Here is a 13,434-nt window from a genome sequence, read left to right on the forward strand (position 1 = left end):
GATTGCGGTAAAAATCATCGGAAAGAACTATCTCTGTTGAAACATGAGATATCGAATAATGGAACATGGGATGACCTGCCAGTGATCAGGGACGATAGGGGCCTACTGTGAGCTTAAACCAACCAGTGCGGACCAGTAGCACGCAGCGGTAAGTGCAGACTGTAGCTTTGATTGTCGAGCACGTTGCAGTCGTCGAGCTTAATGATAATCAAGTTGAGCGGACATCGATGTCTGGCCATCACGACAGCTTGTGAGACACATAACTAACCTAGTCACGATACCATCTGATCCGGCCTAGTTTCCGCCGTTGAGCTTAGGGGGCACCCATGCAGATCTCTTCACGGGGCGCCTGTGATACTCATTACTTACCTAGTTCCACTCATCATCGTTTACCACGTTTCCACTCATCATCCGACTAAGCTGCCGTCCTCGAGCTTAATGATAGCCGAACTTAGCAGACATCGGCGTGAAGCATGAATTATTGACGTGGTCACGAAAGCCTGCGATACACATCACTTACCCCCGACCATTTTCATTATTTTCATTTGAGTCGGGTGAGTGAATACAGCGACGCGGTTACCGACTGTGTTTATTGGGTCTAGGTAGTAGTTATTTATGAAGATTTAACGTGAAACTCTTCAATTGATGGATGTCTGGAATCGGAGCTAACGCTAAGCGGTGTCTGGTGTGTGAGCCCTAACCCCTACCACCCGATCGAGTCATTCCGAGTCAACAGCAGATTTTGGAGGCGACATTTTGACCCGCCTCAAATCTCGGCACGGTTCGTCCTGCCCTCTGACGTCACGTGCTCTTTAGCATGGCCACTGCCACTGACCGAGAACCATGTCTGTCAAGGGCAAGTAGCGAGCGCCGAAAACGACTCGAACCAACGCGCTGCGGGTGGTTGGACCGGAGGGCAGGCGCTCCCACCAACTAAGCTAATGGGACGGATGTTAGTTATTTTTTTCATTTTGAAGTTAAGCGTTTTTAAACAACCTGATTTTTCACACCTCTTGGACAGGCGGCTTGTCAATCTCTGGAGTTTGGATTTACCACTGCACATCAACTTCCAGAAAACGGCACCTCTGGCACACACTGTAGGCATCGGGGTGAGTGCCGCCGCCCGAGTTATAACCTTTTGTTTATTGTAAATGCTGTTGAAGGTAATCCATTAGTCATAGGCGTAACTTTTTGAGGGATCCCAGTGCTTCCTGCAGTAGGTGGCAGACACGGCCTTTAATACCTTAACTTGTCACATCAACGCCACCTAGCCGACATTTATGGTACGAATGTGCTGTCTGAAATGCTCAATATTGCTGTCTCAGGAAAATGACTCCTACGAAGTCTGTGCTGGGTAGATATATCAGAACATGCGATGTGAAATGCGTCGTAGGCTTCTTGCACACCAGCTTCTCGTTTAGCATAAGTTTTGTATGAGAATGAGCGAGATTTATTTGAAGCTGCCTGATGTGGCCAGATCTAACCATCAGTCTTACAAAGTGATTTTTGCCACTTCCATAGCCACCATGCAAAACTGCAGCTAATAATATGCATAGATGCTAACAAAAGAACTAAACAGACCCAGGGTGGTGTGAGGCGTCATTATGCCATAAGGTCCTTAATCGCGGCCGATACAGAACCAGCTGGCTGGCTGTGAATCCATATTTCTCGCTACGCGGAAAGTTTGTCAAGCAGCGGCTTCGCAATGGTCAGGAACGCCCCCCCCCCTCCCCCCCCCCCCCACTGTTCATCTGATGAAAAGGCATTAGGGCAGCGCTCCAGTCGGCCCCAGCCAGGTCCTGTAGAAGCACATCAGTGTTCGTTCGACCATGGATGTGCATGTTGTTTCTCTGTTTTTTCCTCGCGTTCTATGTTCGGTGTAGAAGTGGCCAAGTGGGCCATTGCAGGGGCTGGGTACGATACCCGTGTGTTGTATACGTTCGGGGAGTTTGGCTGACAACCACGTCCAGTGATGATTCAGTTTCACTGGGCAACTGGAGCGCTAGTGCGTATACAATCTGGGTTAGCGGGAGAAGTCTCAACAACTGACGAACTTGACGCACGAGATGTCTGGCTGTCCTCGTGCATCTAGTTAAATATGTGATGGTCCATGGCCATCGCCGACCGCACCCACTGTGCAATGTACAAGAGAAAGATCCCATCTTCGACACAATCGCATGGCCCTGGACTCTCGGCACCCTCGTTCGGCACTTAGGCGGCTTTGTCACGTTTTGGGGGCTGATATTCAACCGGTTTGTACCGTTCTTCGATAAGACGTCGAGGCAGAATAACGCAGCATGCTGCAATATGTAACGCATGGAAACATTGCTGAATAGTGACAAAACACTCGAACAATGCCACAACACTAAACCAGAGTCAACAAAACATCGTAACGCCATGCAAAAGCGGAGCTCCAAAAGTGTGCACATCAGTCAGTTGCACTTAACCAAACATGACATCACAGGTTTCAGTTTCTTTTCCATTGAAAAATGAAATACTTATGAACAGCCGTCATTGAAATTATGATAATTTTGAGCTCCTGTTTTTAATGTGCGGCACTCGTTCTTATACTTGGGCTCAAGGCTCAAGAAAGTTGGGGGTGAGGCAAACTCACAGTTGGGAGGCCAACTTTGACATGGAGTGGGTGGTTGGGGGAGGGGAGGGAGCAAATGACCCACCCAAAATATTACAAATTGACACCCGTTGTAAGGAACGTTTTCCGGATTCGCGTCTTTTATTTTCAAGCAGCCTTTCTCAACTCTTGTCACCCTTTGACGATAAGCAGTGAGGACAACTTGAAATTTTGAACATCGTCAAATTTATTGTCATTTTGCACTGCAACGCCGGGTAACCAGTACCACTCAGTATACTTTAGGCCGTTAAATAAACATTGAAACTTTGCGCATAATTTTTGTCGTTGTTTCATAAAGCTATTTTAAGTTCTCTTGAATAACGAAAAAAAAGCATTTTTCTCTGGTACAACTGACAACGCATGCGCAGTTACGTTCAGTACAGTTCGCTTGTTTGTGGTAGGGGGTGGAGTGGGACGTGGAGCGCGATCGAAAATTTGTTGTGCATCAGTGTTTCTTTGGTTATAAGTTGTTTTCTAGCGAATAGTGTACCAACATGTCGACGTCGGATAACTTCTTAGTCATCGAGCCTTCGCAGGAGTTGCGATTCAAAGGTAATGCTTGTGCGCCAGTTTCGCCGATAGGTGTGCTGCAGTTGGGGATGGGCACAAGTTCAACTATATCATGGTTTTGTGTCCATATTTGACGGTAAAAAATATCACTTGAGATTATTTTAAAGGGTGCTTCGCTAGCTATGTTGCTGAAGTGTTTTGATTGAGAGATAATGAGCAATGTCTCCCAGCAGGCTTTGCATATTGGGATGACATACATTTATGAAATGTCCGATTGTAAGAACATAATGTGCAAATGGTCGAGATCATTGCAGCAGAAATAAGATCCAAGCTCTTACGTTAAAAGTGGTTAGAAAGATACTTGAGTATCATTTGATACCAGGAAGATCTCTGACATGCTTGTCAGTAAGATCAAAATTACCATTGATTCAGTAACATTACTTGATGATGATGATGATGATGATTTGGGGTTGTAGGGCGCATCAAGTGCCATAGGTCATGCAGTGCCCATAGTAACATCTACTTACTTTTACATAATTGTGCAGCTTTAGAGGCAGGTTTAAAGAATGTAGTTTGGTCAGAGAAAAGTTGGAGAAAGGCATACTTCAAAAGTTTTTCTTTACTTATGACTGCTTTAATCTCAAGTAACTAGGAAATATTGTTAGCATGGTTGTTTTGCAACTTAATTGAAGATCAAATAATGAGCACTATTGGTAGCATGGTTTATTGCCATTTGGAACATCAAAAGCATGCATGATGGAATGGCTCCACATTAACCCACAGGAGCAAAAAGGAATGTTTGTCATGTGCAGACAGACCCTTGACTCATTTTGAATTCATATTTGTGAATATATTCATGTACAGCTTTCCAGAGGAGCTGAGGGCAGTTGCAAAGGCAGGGATAATTTTAAGAGACCAATGAAATGGACATTATTGTTGCAACCAATTTGTGATATTCATTATTGTCTTTAAGGGTTTCTGAACAACACTTTGTTATCGCAGCCATCAGATGTGATCAAGCTTGTTGATTTGCTTTTTGTGTTCTGTCCTTTAAAGATTTCCCATGATTGGAACTGATGTCTTTGTCTGGCAGACACATTTGAGTTTGCTGACTTGTCATTTTGCTATGTTCATATATGTTGCACAGGTACGCTATTTGACCATTTCAAAAATATCAGCTGATGTGGATGTATCAGCTTTGTCATGCATGGCATATGTGGATGCAACAATAGGCCCTTGGATGTTGAGTATAGTTTTTCTGTTGAAGTGTTGTATAGAGAATTTAACAGCAAATGACTTTTCAGGCCCATTTAAAGATGAAGTGTCTAGCAGTAGCTTGACCCTTACCAATACATCAGACAAGAAGATCACTTTCAAGATCAAGACCACTGCACCAAAGAGATATTGTGTGCGACCAAACCAGGGTATAGTGGAGCCAGGAGCCACAGTCAACATTGCAGGTATGAGTGGTATTGACCCTTTTGCATTCTGAGTGCTAGCTTGTACAATATGTCTTGTTTTGGGCACTCAACCCAGATTATCATTGAATATACTGTGAGGGAAAATCACATGCCATGATGCCACAGATTTATGTTTCTCCAGTGTAGACAGCTATTTTAAACTATTCATCTGTTTCACTGTGTCCAATATTTTTTTGGTGTAAAACTGATTATTTTTTATTATTTATAACTTGTTTAGGCACAATGTGTTTCTTACAATAATTTGGGACCAAATTGTTGGAGCTGCATTTTTATTTGTGTTTTAATAGCAGTTTATTGACAACTAAGGATGACATTTTGAACAGGGCCTGTACTACAGTTGCACCCCTGTAATCAAGCCCATAACCTATTTCAGATGCAACCCAATTATCCAATCAATTTAGTGTGAAAGGCTTTAGGGTGCTTAGAATTAAGTCATGAATATCACAATATTAGAACACTGTGTGGAACTGCTGTAACTGAACTGTAAAATTAGGGCTCAGTTGACTGAGTGTTTGTGTTGATTATCCAGAGAAACTTTTGCATGCATGTAAGCACCAATCAGCTTCAAAATCCACACCAGGTGCAGATGTTTGCATGTAGGAGATAAGATTGGGGCCTCATGACAGATGCAAAGGGGTGTCTACTTTTTATAGAGAGAGGTGAGCTATTTTGTCATTATGCAGTCATCATGAGCCAGCTGTTAGGGAATGGTGCTCAACCAGCCTGAGGTGACTGTGCCATGGTGTTGTGTTGTGTTGTGTTGTGATTATATTTTTCTGTCCTGTTGTTTAAATGGCACTGGACATGGTGCTGAACCTGGCTGAGGTGGCCACGTGATGGTATTACATTGCATTGTGATCATGTTCCCTTGTTCCATCATTCAAATGCTACTGCCATTTTCTGTTTTGCAGTAATGCTTCAGCCATTCGATTACGATCCTGCGGAGAAAAACAAACACAAGTTCATGGTACAGACGATGTTCCTGCCTGAGGGAGAGGAGGTGGAGTTGGAGACCCTGGTATGTTAGTTGGGGATCATTGCAGTTCTTATGGGCTTCAGCACTCACAGAGATTCCTAGCATATGCCACTGTTTTCACTGGAAAAAGAACATTTGTGTTTTGATCATGTGTCAGTAAGTCATGTCACTGAAACCCCATGATGTCACAGTTTATCCAAAGGTGAGTTGGACATGTGTTTGCCCATAATATTGGAGGTACTGGTGAAAACTAATTTTGGCACAACCATAATGTACATTCATGAGGTACCTCAGGCAATGTTTGAACATTTATGTCATCAAGGTGGATCTGTTGAGGTAGGTGCTGTGATACCCATGTTTCTGGCATGCATTTAGATTGCAATTTATTTCATTTGCATGGTTCAGACATATGACCCCTTGATTTATGTCATTGCTGGATGAAGGCAAGAAGGCTTACAGCATTCCTGTCATTGGAGCTTCTGCAAACACCTATTACACACTCTGAGGAGGAAATGTTGTCATGATCTTCAGGCTTTTACCTCCCTGCATTGCATAAAAGGAACCAATCTGTGATTTTGAGATTCTAGGCAGACCAGTGAGATGTTCCTGGAGGCAGATTGGTGCCAAACTCATGGGAGGGAATGATTAGATGGTCTGCATTTAGAGCTAATGTGCACCTTTTTTGCTAGAGACTGGGAAGGCCCTAGAACTCTGTGCCTGTTGGTTGGTTGGCTTGGTCTTGCGATGTTGACGTGATGTACGGATACGGAGAAGTGATTTGTGATGTGGAGAGAAGTTATTTGTTCGCTTTTCCTCTGTGGGAACTTAGATCGGGTGCAAGCCTGAAGGATGGCAGTGAACAAAACAGCCAAAATGTTTTTTCAGGCATTTGCTGCCTGAGATAGTTGTACGCGGCTGCAATGCAGAGTATGTAAGACATTGATTGGGCGCGTGTAGCTGTCACAATGCCGGTGGCCGTCTCTTATCATAATAACTACGGTGACGTCTGAAGCCCGATAGGCGAGGATGTGGTCCGGGGGCAACCACCCATATGTTTCTGGGTTAGATCCGCTGCCCTGGTATGTGTGCAGGAAAGCCTGAACTGTTCAGGTATTGCCCTAGCTCGGACACCTCACCGTGCCGAGCATGATTGACATGCTGAAAGCAAGGGTTGGGGAGGGGGACGAGTGCTTGGTTATTTCCTGTGTAACAGGAACAGATGTTCCAGATGTTCAGTTCATGAACAGATGGACCCATTTGTTCGGTATGATATGGCGGGTATTGGCTGAATTCTACCGAAAAGGACAACGGTACATCGACTGCAAACAATAAACGAGCATCGATATGCTGGCCTCGGTTCGCCTCTTGAGCTAGATGTATTTATGTATTTGGGCCCAGCTCAACAACTTTATTGTACAGTGTTGGAAAACTTGACATTTCCTGGTATAATGTATACCAGGAGGTTTCCTACTTCAGGATTGTGACTAGGTCTAATTAAATATTTTGTACTCCATCATGATGCAACAAAAACAGCCTTTGGAAAAACTCATTTTACCTCTTTGTGTCAGGAAAAAATAAAACCAGAAGGTGCGACGGCTTGAGACTTGCTGCTTCCATCAGAAGCCATGTATTGATATCTGCAAGAGCACAAATTGTGTACCCACCAGACTAAGATGCCCAATAGGAAGCAGCCTGTGTCGCTTTCTAGGTATGTGATAAACCATGTATCAAAATGTGAAAAATAAAGCATGTGAATGTTCAATGGAATCGCCTTTGAACAATACTGGGAAATGAGAAACGAGTACCAGAATCACACAGGTCTTTAGATTAGCAAAGCTCTCACTTCCTATGCCCTACGCAGACCAACTCAAACTTGAACATGGCTTAACCTACCATTGACGAGGAGCCGCATTAATTGCCAAGGATGCAACAAACGTTCATGGAAAACCGCATGCCCAATTACCTACCACAGACGGCCGCCTACCCACGCGCCACCGCTGTGTCATAGCAATACAAATAACAGAATCAGTCGCAATTCGGCGTCGGAAACATTTCAACTATTCAGCGGCTCGCGCCCGCCTCCCAGCTCAGGTTGGAGGTTGAACATAGTAAAACTCCCCGATTGTTTTCAATGAGTCACCTCCTCGTGACTGATTTGTCAAGAGCATAAATATTCTGCTCACGCTCATGCCTTGAACAGGTTCGTAAACATGTGGAGGGATGTATAGAGATGGACATCATGATTATGAAGGACTTATTTGTACTCATCCAGAACCGCCATGTGGTTGGATTTTGGGTCACTTCCTGGTATCTGGAGTACAAAAATGTTATGTCAGTTGTGGATTTAAATCAAGTTGAATTTGTCACTTAAGGGTGGAAATTAAAGCTGGTAATTCAGGCTCTGCAAAAACCTTTAAGTCGAAAAACGTTGCTGTAGATAGCCAAAAAAACTTCGGAGACAGCCATCTCACTCCGGCAAAAGCACCAGGACACCAGAGTAGCATGAGCCCATAACTTTGGCTCGGCAAATTATGGAGAAGGGTTTATTAGGACAAAAACATCAATTAATTGCAACCTAAATTATCATATTTCACAACAGTAGCGATTAAAGCGCATCAAAATCCATTAATACCTTGCATTATCCGCCGGAGTCAGCGGAGTGACTGACTCTGATCCCTTTGGCCGACCTACACGGGTCTGTCAGGCATTGTACTTGCGCTGGGTCGGTAAATCGCTTAAGAGTGTTGCCTGTCTCTATTTTTCGCATGGGACGTGCAGGGCCTCGTGTGTTGGTCGGTAGTGGGAAGGTGGAGGACATGTATGTTTAGCTGCTTTTAAAACCAGTTAGCTGGTGGAGCGTGAGGAGCGTGACCGTGGTGGAGCGTCAGTAGCGTGATCGTGGTGGAGCATGAGTAGGTGGCCGTCCGTGGCATGTTCATTTGCATTTTTTTGTGTACCATTTTTGTCTGGCTGTGGGTATGGTACCCACCCTCCATTTTGGAGGGTGTATAAGCCGGGTGTGTAGCCACCCTCCATTTTGGAGAGTGTATCAGCCCGATGCGTAATTACCCTCCGTTTTGGAGAGTGTACACACAGAGTCTTTCATAAATTGCAAACCAATGTATATGAACATGTGTTTCATCGCACAGGGTATGCGATCGTGTTGTTTCCAGTGTGCCATGTTTAATGTTTATGTTTTCTTTCCTTTAAAGTGGTTTTACATGAATTGCTGCGTACGAAAAGTGACGATTTTGTTGAGTGCCACCCATTGTACTGTTATCTCTCACTGTAGAAAATTTGTACTCCGCTACCATGAAAATTTTTGGAATTCCCAACACTGCCATTGTATATTATGATTATGTTCGCGTTACATTTTTGACATTAACCAGCTTGAGCCGATAGTACCAGAAATGGTTTGAAATCAATGCTGGAAGCTAACGCAATTCACGTGGGCCATGAAAGCTCATTGCTGGACCGGTTTACGTGGCCCAGAAGCATTGCCCGATTGGCGTGAAACTAATTGCTTGAATTACTGTGTTTGGGCAAATATAAAGAGCAATGTGAAGAGCTTATGAAATGTATCCCTCAGTGCGTAGGCAGATGTACTGCAGTGAAGGGGCTCTTCGCCGTCTGTTCTTTATTTTGCCTATCGGAGATGGGGCCCCTCTGTTCGCTGACAGGTTTAAATGGTTATGCTAGTCCTCTGGGATGAGTGCAAAGCGGTGTTATCAACCCATAGAGGAGCGTATTGTTGCAGAGGTTGGACTGACCGAAGTTCGGTGCGGCTGGTTTCAGTGGAAGACTGCCAGTCCGGAGCAGATCATGACCTCGAACAAGATGCGCTGCGTGTTCGAGCTGCCGGCGGATGCACAGGAGGATCTGGTCAACAGGGTGCGTGCGGGGTCACGTCGCCCCGGTGTGACGCGCGGCCGCGGCCTGTGCCTCGGCACAACCTGTCGGCCCCTGGTCACGGCGGCTGGAAAGTTTTGTGTGCATTTTCCCAGCGAATGTGCAACGACATGGTGCTGGAATATGTTTAATAACCGATAGTGACGTACAGGAGCGCTCGACGACGTCTGGGTCGTCACAGTAACCTGCGGGGTGTTCCGTGCCGTATGTGGCATCGTAGCATCGTAAGTAACAGCTTCCCACCCGCCGTGTGCTGCGCACCACTCCTCGGCGCAGGCTGCGAGCGTCGAGCGTTGTGCCGCTTGCGCGAGGCGCGATGAGTGCCGTCGTCGTCGCTGCCGTCGGCACCGGGGCCAGTAGCTTGACAGCGGCTCGCGCTGACCGGCAGCCGGAGCCGAAGGACATGAAGATGGCGACGGAGGAGCTGCGCAAGCTGCGGGAGGACCTGAGCAGTGCCCGCGGCGAAAATCTACAGCTCAGGGTGAGTGCTCGGGACGGCCGACTCCACCGCCGACTCCGCGATGCTTTCCGCGACGCCCTCAGTTGTTTGCTCTGTTTTACGGAATGTTCGTGACACATCTCTGCATTTGTGTTGCGGCCAGACGGCCCAGCCTCAGGCAATAAGGATCAACCTCGCGGTTGGGAAGTGACATTCTTGACTTAAACGGTCGTGGGCAGTCCTTCTGAAAACTCACAATGAGTGCTTCATTGTGCTGCCATCAGGATCAGATGTTGATTTTTGTACTGAAGGCAGGTATGTAGACTAGAATGTTGCCGAGGTTTCTGTCAAATAATTATTTCTTCACACTTTGCCACTGAAATATGCTTGTGCAGACTACACAGGTGAGTTTGTCCGCGTGGGATCGTCAGGCGTCACTTTGACATCGCCTGATCATTGGCAACAGCCGTATTCGCCGCTTGAGACGGCTCGATCATGGTGCGATGACAGGGTATGTGAGATATGTGCTGTGCTGCACTAGGCCCAATGCCGCCGCCGGTGGCGTATCCCTTTATTCCTTAATTGAATAAAAGGTCGTAAAATTGTCGAAGACAAAGATAATTGATCATTTGTTGTGCCATTCTTCAAGCTGAATAATGGCAAAACCATCTTTCTTTGTATGCGTCGGTGTATGTGTTCGTCATCTTTCTTAAGTGGCTTGTGGGAGATGGCGAGAGGCGGGTGGGCTACTTTTTCGCACCATTCCACAAGCGTGCGCGGTCGGGTTTGATGCCGGATGTCGAACCTGCGCCCATACGGCGCCTCTTCCGCGGCTGACCGTTAAGCTACAATGCTAATCTTAAGGAGCTGCCCGAGTTGCTGAGATGAGCTGCACCCGTCTGGGCGACTGCTGTTGAAAATTCAAGTGCATTGTTCGCACGTCATGCTCAGTAATTTAAGAAATTGTTGGAGACGGGGTTAACAAGCCCGATCCCTCCCAGAGCATCGGTTCACATTGTAAGTTTACTTCGTTGTGTTTGCGTAGTGTGGTGCCACCATTACGTCACTGCGGCAGAGGCGTAGAAAGTGACAACACGAATCATGAAGACACATCGCAGGATCGTGTTGGTAAAAGAATCTGCGATATCAGCGGCAGGTCATTGGCACTCTAGCGCTGGCCGTGGATTTGCCTGGGTCCAACCGTGTAAAAGATGTGTGTGGTTTCGCTGACCAGATCGGATGCGTTTCTAAATTTAACCGCACTCTTTAATAGCTCAAGCCGACTGCGATCCACGCGGCGATTTTGATGCTGCTTTTCGCATGAGTGCGTCGTTTATCGATCATGAAGGTATTGGCGAAGTCCGTGTTTGATGCACTCCGCCAGTGTGTAAGTCGAGCGACGGCAGCCACACTTATGTGGCCGATCGGTCAGCTGTAGCCTCACTGAACCCTAATGCAAAGCTAGTAAATTTTCGTGCCGTGCAATGGTTGTAAAAAGCACCTCAAATTCCATGATTTTGACCTGTTTTTAATTCATGTTGGAATAATTCAAATTGGCTGAGCGGGTTCTGGGATAGCCTGGGAGAGGGAGGGGGGGGGGGGGGGGGGGGGAGAAGGGGGAGTATACACCAGCTCACCAGTGGTGTGTGGTCGCGAACGCCAATGGCGTCACGAACAGGCAAAATGCAAGGCCATTGTGTGTAAACATGGGATAAGAACATGATGTAGTCAAGTTAGGAGAGTGGATGGGAAAACGTGGAGTCCACAGGAACGATGTCAATTTAGTCTGATGATATGATGATAGTATTTATTGCTTTTGGGCGTGTTGACTACGTGGCCATTTTGCGTCCTTAGTCTTATGATAGTCTTTTGCTGCATTATGGTAGGCTTGTCAATTCAGATATTGAATGTACAAGCCGAGAATCAGATACAAGCCTTAAAACAATCATTTCCAAATGCCGTCGGTCCCGCCGGATCTAACACCGGTCCTGCCTCACTGGGTAATCCCGGTCCCGCTGACCCTGTCACTGTTGGCCCCACCCGGTCCTACCTCACTGGGTACTACCTGCCCTGTTGATCGTGTCGCCGCTCCGCCGGACTAGACCACTAGTCCGGGTGAGCGCAAGCCTCCACCCCTTGCCTCTGGGCAGTGTCACACTGGCCCTGCTGAGTTGGAGGGTTCCAACAGTCCTCTCGAGTTCTGTTTTGCCGCCGTCAGTTGTTAGCGGCCCCCGCTCTGGCCGTGTCGAGTGTGTGGCCGCGTTTGGAGGCGGTCAGCGACAGCGGCAGGCTGCGGTGTGACTGCGTCGAGTCCGGCGGCCCCCGCTGACTGACGCACCTTGGCCGTTGCAGGGAGGAAGGCATTCGATTGCGGCGCCAGCTGTCGAGTGCGGCCAGCGCGCCGGGCAGCGCCGCTGCCGACGCCGCGCCCGCCGACACCACCATGTACTATGTGATGGCCGCCGTGGCGCTAGTCATCGGCGTCATCGTAGGCAAACTTGTCATGTAGACCGGTCCGATCCGCCGCCGCCGCCGCTGGCAGAGCAGCAGCACCACCGCCAGCAGCAGCAGCAGCAGCAGCTCTCCCGTACCAAATCAGAGGCGTGTGCCTGCGCTTGTCCGTCGGTGTGGAGTCGGACCGCGTACGACCCCTCCCCTCGTCCGCCCGCACGCATCACGGAATTTCTTATCTGTCCCCGGTTTCGGCCCCTGCCGCGATTGAAATGGCCCGTGAATCTGGGGGCGATCGTTGCCGACGGCTCCTCCGACCCCCTCTGCCCGAACCAAGGTAGTGGCGAATGGTTGCCGTTCTGGTGTGGCCGTATGCGAGAGGTTGTGCACGCATGCGCGTCAGGGATGGAGGCGCCAAGGCCTGGCATGGGGTGTTGGTGTGGGAGTGCCGGTGTCACTCTGAACAGTGCAGCGAGCTGCGGCGTGTCGTCCCACCGCCTGCCATTGGCCAGCCAGCGATTGTCCAGTCTGCGCCGAGAGGTTGCTCCTGGGTTAGCGGGCGAGGGAGCGGTGGGTTGTTGTCTTTTCTACGGCGCCCGACGGAGGAGGGGCGCTCTGTTACTGTGGCGCCCCGAGCTGTCGTGAAATCGCCGGTTGTTTGGCTGTGTGGAAATATTGCGCTAGTCGTGGGTTACGCGTTCTTGGATCTTTATGTTACTAATAACCCTTATTTTTGTTTCATTTCTCCCTCCCTTTCTGATACGAAATTTATGTAGGGTGCGTTGGTGTCTCAGCCAGCATGCAGCGGCGCACGATTTCAGCTTTCCTTGCCCTGCTCGGTCTCAGTTTCCTCCTTTCCCGCCCTCTCTATACGGGCGCCTCCCTTCCTCTATGGCTCTTCCAGACTGCTAGGCTTCAGTAGCCGTTTGGGAACCCTGCACATTGGTTGGAATTGCCATTGGCAGGGTTGTGTAATATCTCCCAGTGTTTATAACCCACCGGAAGGTATCATCAATATGCATGTCGATTTGCCTGT

The 13,434-nt window shown here is 47.8% G+C and overlaps 1 protein-coding gene across 1 annotated transcript; it reads left to right on the forward strand.

Moving 5' to 3' along the window:
- Window positions 1-3,037: 3,037 nt before the first annotated feature.
- Window positions 3,038-12,746, forward strand: LOC119099053 (vesicle-associated membrane protein-associated protein B). Its single transcript, XM_037222104.1, has 6 exons — window positions 3,038-3,184; window positions 4,447-4,602; window positions 5,535-5,641; window positions 9,395-9,490; window positions 9,897-9,989; window positions 12,301-12,746. The coding sequence occupies exons 1-6, from the start codon at window positions 3,127-3,129 to the stop codon at window positions 12,454-12,456; spliced, it is 666 nt and encodes a 221-aa protein (XP_037077999.1). The 5' UTR covers window positions 3,038-3,126; the 3' UTR covers window positions 12,457-12,746.
- Window positions 12,747-13,434: the final 688 nt, after the last annotated feature.

This window comes from Pollicipes pollicipes, unplaced genomic scaffold, assembly GCF_011947565.3.
Source record: "Pollicipes pollicipes isolate AB1234 unplaced genomic scaffold, Ppol_2.1 Scaffold_4740;HRSCAF=5597_pilon_pilon_pilon, whole genome shotgun sequence".
Classification (NCBI taxonomy): Eukaryota; Metazoa; Arthropoda; class Thecostraca; order Pollicipedomorpha; family Pollicipedidae; genus Pollicipes; species Pollicipes pollicipes.

Coding starts and splice junctions, on each gene's coding strand:
- LOC119099053 (XM_037222104.1), top strand. CDS start 3,127: ATGTCGACGTCGGATAACTTCTTAGTCATCGAGCCTTCGCAGGAGTTG. Junction 3,185..4,446: donor GCAGGAGTTGCGATTCAAAG/GTAATGCTTGTG, acceptor ATGACTTTTCAG/GCCCATTTAAAGATGAAGTG. Junction 5,642..9,394: donor AGGTGGAGTTGGAGACCCTG/GTATGTTAGTTG, acceptor GGCTGGTTTCAG/TGGAAGACTGCCAGTCCGGA.